Source organism: Myotis davidii, unplaced genomic scaffold (assembly GCF_000327345.1).
Source record: "Myotis davidii unplaced genomic scaffold, ASM32734v1 scaffold181, whole genome shotgun sequence".
In the NCBI taxonomy this organism is placed as follows: Eukaryota; Metazoa; Chordata; class Mammalia; order Chiroptera; family Vespertilionidae; genus Myotis; species Myotis davidii.
In genome coordinates this window covers 2,898,021-2,905,096 of record NW_006291504.1, presented here as the reverse complement: position 1 = coordinate 2,905,096, position 7,076 = coordinate 2,898,021, and the positions used below count along the sequence as shown (strand labels likewise).

At 63.5% G+C, this 7,076-nt stretch overlaps 1 protein-coding gene across 1 annotated transcript in view; it reads right to left on the bottom strand.

The window, feature by feature from the left end:
• Window positions 1–7,076, bottom strand: part of LOC102767965 (multidrug resistance-associated protein 9) — a 43,982-nt gene that overhangs the window by 714 nt on the left and 36,192 nt on the right. Inside the window, exons 7-13 of the mRNA XM_015564695.1 lie at window positions 6,600–6,799; window positions 4,763–5,038; window positions 2,654–2,725; window positions 2,167–2,291; window positions 1,288–1,360; window positions 352–555; window positions 60–194 (exon numbers count right to left, since the gene is read on the bottom strand). Coding sequence (XP_015420181.1) covers window positions 60–194; window positions 352–555; window positions 1,288–1,360; window positions 2,167–2,291; window positions 2,654–2,725; window positions 4,763–5,038; window positions 6,600–6,799 — 1,085 coding nt within the window. The remainder of the gene's footprint in view (window positions 1–59; window positions 195–351; window positions 556–1,287; window positions 1,361–2,166; window positions 2,292–2,653; window positions 2,726–4,762; window positions 5,039–6,599; window positions 6,800–7,076) is intronic.

The following is a 7,076-nucleotide window of genomic DNA, read 5'->3' as shown; positions in this document are numbered from 1 at the left end:
GAGGGGAGGCCCGATCCGGGCGCCCGGGCCCCGGGCCCCAGGTCCCCGCACGCCGCTACCTTGAACTGCAGCCCCCGGAGGTTGTGCACCAGCTTTGCGTAGCGCCCTCTCTCCTCCATTAGCTCCTTGTGGGTTCCCTTCTCACAGATCTCTCCATCTTCCAACAAAATGACCTCGTCACAGGACTCCAGGAACTGGGGGGGAGGTAAAGCCACTGCAGTGAGCGCCGGCTGCCTGAGAGCAGCCATGTGTCCTCGGCCCTGCTGCCTCCCTGTCCGGCTGAGGACAGCCCAGGGCTGGAGAGGAGACCGTAGCGCCGGTGCCACACCCATGCCGCCGGCGTCCGGTCACCTGCAGCTGGTGCGTCACCAGGACGACCGTCTTGCCGCGGAGCGTCTTCCGGATGCACTCCTCAAAGACGTGCTGCCCCACCCGGGCGTCCACGGCCGACAGCGGGTCGTCCAGCAGGTAGACCTCGCGGTCCGAGTAGACGGCGCGGGCCAGGCTGATCCTCTGTCTCTGCCCCCCCGAGAGGTTGAGGCCCCGCTCCCCGATCTGCGGGCGGGGCAGTGCTCCTGCTTGTCACCACGCCCCAGTCCCCACTTCCCCACAGGGTCCCCGACAGCACCCAGGCGCCGGGGGTGCTGGGAGCCTGTGGGCAGAGGTGACTGGGGCCCTGCCCTTCCCAGCACCGAGTGAGGGGCACCTGGCTCACGCTCCCAGGTGCAGGCCCATCGGGAGGGGCTGTGTCTGGATCGCTCACCCCAAAAGAGCGGAGGGCAGGAAGCTCGGGGAGGGGGACAGGCTCCCCGGAGGGAGGCGTGACTGGGAGCAGAGGGACCAGCTTCCGGGCAGTGTCTGGAGGGGACCTGGTCCTCCTGGGCCCAGAGAGGCAGTGAGGCAGAAAGGGGCCCTCGAGACCAGCCACAGACCAGCACCTGCCCCCCTCCTCAGAGGATGGGGCCACCTCGGGGAAGCGGGCAGCGTGAGGTTGACGTGCTCGGCTGCCAGCGGCAGGGCCCTTGGCTGCCTCTCCAGAGGAGATGGGAAGTGGTCCCAGGGGCGGCCACGCTGGAGCCCACACAGGTGGGGTTGGTGCCACCTCCGCTGTGACATCCCCCAAGCACAGGCCCAGATAAGAGTCCGAGACGGGATACCTGACCTTCCCGCATGTCCTGGCACCATTTTGGCCCCGGGGCATCGGGTGTGGACGGAGCTGGGCTGCCCTTTGGCCCTGGGCAGTCGGGCTGCCCGATGCCGCCGTGGGGCTGAGCCCGCCCCGCTCACCTCGGTCAGGTCCCCGTAAGGCAGGCTGCTCAGGTCCTCCTGGAGGGCGCAGACTCGCACCGTGTGCTGGTACCTGTGGGCATGAGGGTCAGAGGTCAGCGCAGGGAGGAAGACCCGCCACCCAGGCTGCATCGGAGACACAGCTGTGGTCCCTGGGCAAGGGAGGGCGTGGCCAGCGCTTTGTCCTGAATGTCCAAGGGCAGCTGCCCGCGGACCCTGTGCCCTCCTCCAGCTGATAGAGGGGACCGGACGGCCCTTTCCTCAGGGTTCCCACCACGGGGGGGCGCCAGCAGCTGGCACTGCTCCTGGCAGTCAGAGGAGGGGCCTCAAGACTCCGCTCTGCCCTTCGATAGCTTTGACCTTGGGCAGGTCAATGTTCCTCTCTGGGCCCCAGCCTCTTCCTGGGTGAGAGACGGGGATTCGCGGCCAGGATCCCCCTAAATGGGTGGTTCTGGAACTCCTGAGAGACTGGACCGGGCAGCCCCCACCCTCCCACCCCCGACTCGGTGAAGAACCCGGGGAAGCAGAGCTGGGAGGCCGGGGCCCCGGTGTCTGCAGAGTCAGGACTGGAAGGCTGCACTCATTCCCTTCGGCCTCTGTGGGACAACAGCAGCAGCAGGTCCCGTGGCCCGCAGCCAGGTCCCGGCTCAGCGCTGCGTGACTTCAAGCCACGTCGTGGGTCCTTGGCCCCACGCTGAACAGCCTGATGGGCCTTCCTGCGGCCGGACAGCACGTGCGGAGGCGGAGACGGAGCCCGGGAGCCCAGAGCCCATTCCACATGTCCTGGAGCGCCTCCTGGACTTGGGTCAGGGAGGGGACGACCGGCGCCCGCAGCGGAGGGCCCCGGACGCGGCAGCTCCTGCCCTGTGTGAGCGTTACCTCTGGTGGTCGTACTTGGCTCCGAACAGGATGTTCTCCCTCACGCTCCCGTGGAAGATCCACGCCTGCTGGGACACGTAGGCCAGGGTCCCACTGACCGCCACCACCCCCTGCTGCAGCTGCATCTGCAGGCACAGAACCAGGGCCTCAGAGCTGACCCGCCGACCGCTCCTGGGCCCATTGGACGCCTGTGCCCCTTCTCCCGTGAGCTTTAATCCCGAGGGTGCGAGAGGGGGACACTATCTCATCCACGGGCTGCAGAGCCCAACCGTGCAGGCCGAGGGCTTCGACGTCAAACACCTGCAGGGGGCCAGGCAGGAACGTTCTGGAAGAGGCAGCCGAGGGGCCCGCTGCTGGCTGCCAAGCATGTCAGCCTCACGAACATGACCGTTCACTCTGTGCCCAGCTGCCGGGGCCGCTGTCCTCACGGACCCAGCACACAGCAGCAGGGACCCTGACATCGCGGCGTGCCCCCCACACGGCTCACCTGGCCCAGCAGAGCTGCGAGGAGGGAGCTCTTCCCGCTCCCAATGTTCCCGCAGATCCCCAGGACCTTCCCCTGCAGAGAACCAGGAAAGAGACGCTGTTGCACCCCTGTTCTCACCAGGTCTGGGGACAAGGTGTCGCCTCCACACTGTGCAGGTGGGGACCAGGGTGGCTCCAGGTGGTGGCGGTGCAACCTCGGACCCGGCCGAACTCGGCCGGGGAGGATGCAGGGACCCGAGTGTTAGTGAAGCGCCCCCCACCTCGCGCCGTGTGGGGCGCCTGGAGGGCCTGGAGACACCCGCTGCGGGCACTGGTGCGGAGCAGCCTCACGCTGGCCCGGGACACACTCCCTGGACGCGTGGCTTGTCCTGCGCCCAGGCTACAGGAGAGGAAATCTAACCGAGGTGATGCTCGTTGGGGCGGACAGTGAACAGCAGAGTAGGAAAGGTTCGCAGTGTGCGGGGTGCACACCACGGGAACGCGGGACGGGGAGCTGGGGAAGCCTTCCCGGAAAGACACCCGTCTTGGAGGGTCCTCCCGGACACGGCCCCGGCCAGAGACCCGTGTGGAAGCGGGAGGTGCGGGCACCAGCGGGCCCAGGGCACCCGGCCGTTCTGTGAGTCGTGCCACCGCTTGGGGCCATCTCGGTGCCGTTTCCTCCCTGTCCTCGGCAGAGCGCCCCTGAGGCCTGGGCTTCTGATGATTCACTTGTTAAAAATAAAATACAGACTCCGTCTCGCAACCTACAGGCAGGCAGCGCCCCCAGGCCCTGGCTGGGCTCCCATACTGGCTGCGTGTGGGTTGCGCTTTGCTTTTAAGCAGAGCAGCACTGCAGGGCAGCGAAGAGCAGGCCCGGCCAGGCGCCTGGGGGTTAGCTTCCCGTGCCTCAGGCTCCTGACCGTGAGCCGGGTAGCCGTGGTGCCCACCTCGCAGGGTGAGGAGGTGTCAGAGGAGCTGAGTGTGTACCTACTCATGAACGCCGGCCGTTGTGAGCCGCCCGTGCGCCCCATGTCAAATTAAGAGCACGTCTGAGAACGCTTATGGAAGCCCGTCCGTTTGAGCCCGACCACCTGCTGGACGGTGTAGTCCACGTGGACGTGGGCTCCAGGTCCTTCGGGGTTTGCAGATCGGCACTGACATAGCCGCCACTTTCTCTCAGATCAGAGAAGACGACTCCATTGTGCGGGCCCATAGTTTTAACGTTTGGGGAAGTGCCCTGGCCAGTGTGGCTCAGCGGTAAGAGTGTCGGCCTACAGACTGAAGGGTCGCTGGTTCAGTTCCCATCAAGGGCATGTACCTGGGTTGCAGGCTTGATCCCTGGGGTGCGTGCAGGAGGCAACCAATGGATGTGCCTCTCACATCAATGTGTCTCTCTGTCTCTACCCTTCCCTGTGGGGAGCGGCTACAGTGTTTGGACAGGTTCAAGCCTCAGACTAATGAGAGGGCACAGTCCTCCCATTGCCACGTGCAAGTCCCAGCTTGGAGGGCAGGGCCCTCACAGCACAATTACAGCCAATAGCTGTAGTTGTGAGCTTGAACTTATGGTCCAAACACGTGGCCCCACGTGCCTGAGTGATTTGGGCTTGATAGAGTTCAGGTGCGTGCAGTTGAGTAGGATTGAAACCACGAGAATGTTGTAAACATCTTGACCACACCCTTACTTTGCCTTGTGGCACCTGCTATAAAATAAAGACACGGCTTTTAGCCCGTGGCGCTCTCTCTCCATCAGGAGCAGTGTCCCACCCAGACCCAGCTTTCTTCTCTTGTCTGTCTTTTCTAATCCTTCACCGTCCCCTCTCAGGGCCACTGAACCAGGCGGAGCTGGCGGCACATAAGGCACCCTGGGGCTGAGTATGCCATGGCCGTGCCAGCCCACCACACCTCCTTTCCACTCTCTCAAGTCCAATAGAAAAAATATCCTCGGGTGAGGATTAACAAAACAAACCAAGAAACAATAACAACAAAAATTCAGAGAAGAAAGCCGCCTGGTTAGAGACATCCCGCCCCGCCTCCAGCCCAACCTGTACGCCCTGGGGCCTTGCGAAAGCGTGGCTGTGTGGCCCCGAGCGGAGGCTCTGAGGGACGGGCCAGCCTGGAGGCCCAGACCCACCTTCCTCACCACGAAGCTGATGTTGTGCAGGACGGACTTGCCGCCACCGCTCCGGTCCTCGGGGCCCGCGGCGCCCGGGGCCGAGGCACTCGGCCCGTACATCTCCGACCTCTGTTTTGTGAGAAGGAACTTTTCCTGCTCCTCCGCGTTCTTTACGTCGCTTTCCCGGCCGGCCTCTTGCTCCCACGTCAGGGTGGCATTTGCTAAAAGCAAGACAGTGTCTGTGCCGTCTGGTTGGGTGATGTAGGAGGGGGGGCTTCTGGCTACGAGAATTCTCTAAGATCAAAGAAACAGAATTCACTGGGTAGACGCCATCCGTTGGCAGGAATCATCCCAGGACACCTCTAGCCACCTCCAAGCACACAGTCATGATGGTTCTACCCCGGACATCCGGGGAGGGCGACTGAGGCTGCTCCCCCAGGAGGACCTGCGGCTGAAGGGGTCCCCTGGCCCCGACCACGGAGGACGGTGGCTCTTTAACCACCAGGCCTGTGGGGGTCACCCGCACGGGGAGGGCCCCTCCCAGCTGCGTTTTACCCTCGCGCACACGGTAGCAGCTTTTTAAAAATATTTTTTTTTATTGATGTTAGAGAAAAAGGGAGAGGGAGAGAGAGAGGGAGACAGACACGTCAATGACCAGAGGGATGACTGACGTTGTAACAGCTCTGGGGACCTGGCGCCCTGTGACTGGGAGTGAGGGAGACAGTGCGGGGGAAGGCGCTGGTCCCTCCGTCCCTGCGATAGTCCAGACGAGGTGATGAGGCATCGAGTGAAGGTGGGTGGGGGCCCGGGGGCCAGAAGGAGTCAAGAGAGAGCAGTGCCCTCTGGTCTGAGACACCGGTGTCAGCATTAACACAGGTCACGGGACGTTGTCCATTCTTTTGGTCAAAAAGGGATCATTCAACAGTGTGCCTTCTAGGCAGTCTCACACCCGGCGGCTTTTTAAATAGGGGAATACGTGGCCAGGAGATGGGTCAGCAGGGCCCTCGGGGGCAGATGTGGACGGTGAGGGAGAGAGGGATACGGATACAGACACTGAGCGTGCGCAGGTGGCCTCTGGCTGCAGTAAGGCCTCTCCATCCGTTTGCAGATATTGAGCTTGCTGCGCGCCCTCTCTCTCTCTCTCTCTCTCCCTCCCTCTCTCTCTCTCTCTCTCTCTCTTTCTCTCTCTCTCTGGTGCCCTGGCCACCTCTTGGTTCATGGGTCACCGCTCAACCACTAGCCACCCCAACGGGGTGAGCCTGCTGCTCTCTTGACCGGACGCCCTCACCTCAACGTCACAGCCACCGTATCTGCCCTTCCCCTGCGACACAGCCCCGCCCCGTGTACAGCAGGCGCTGGGGGCCTGGTCCTACCCTAGGCCAGTCCAGACTCTCTCCCCTATGTCTGTGCGTTCCCACAATGCCGTGTGTGTGGGAAGCACAGTCAGTATTTGATGAACAAATAAATGAGTGAATAAGGTGGCTGAGTGTTGGGTAAATAGGGTGCCCCATCACCCCAGCACCACACTCCTTGCAGCACAAACCAGACGGGGGGCAGGGGCGGGGGGGGGGCTGTGTGCACACCCAGCCCCGCCCCCGGAACGGCCTCAGGTCCACGGCTTGGACAGGAGCGGGGGCTCAGTGATCGTCTCTCTGTAGAGACTCCATCTCGTTTTCCCTAAAACGGGGGCCACCTAGAAGCGCGGCCCGCGCCCTCCTCCACCCACAGGTGTGCACCCCACCTCCCTGGGGGCCTTCTCCCCAGTGGCTGGGCTCGGCTTCCCTTATCTGGGAGTCTCCCCCCACCCCCCCAGAAAGGAGACCTCTCTCCCCTACTCACCCAGCGTGCGTTATACCTTCATTCTCCTCAGGGAGACGCTGGCTTCGGCCGCTGCCTTGACGGAGAAGGGCAGGATCGCGATGGAGAACTTCATCACGTTGAACATGGCGATCACGCTGAATGCCTGCCAAGCGGGGGGCGGGGGGTTAGTGGGGACCGGGATCAGGACGGGTGTGGCCTTGGCCCGGGACCATGATGTCCCCGGGGCCCGCCTCGCTGTGTGCAGGGGGCGGGGGGAGGGTCTCCGAGGAACAGCTTTTTCCATTTCGTGGCGCAGAGGTCATAGGTCGGCAGATCGGGTAGCATCATCTCAATCTGTTTGCCTTTTGGGTTTTCACCAAAATGGTGGGAGACTTGTCCCTGGCCTCTGCCAGTTCACAGTGGCGGGGCAGGGGAGGGCCGCTCACTGATGCCCTGGGAACTCTCCACCCAAACACAGTCGCACTCGCCCTGACTGTTCCGTCCAGGCCATGCAGGTGTCCCCCCCCACCCC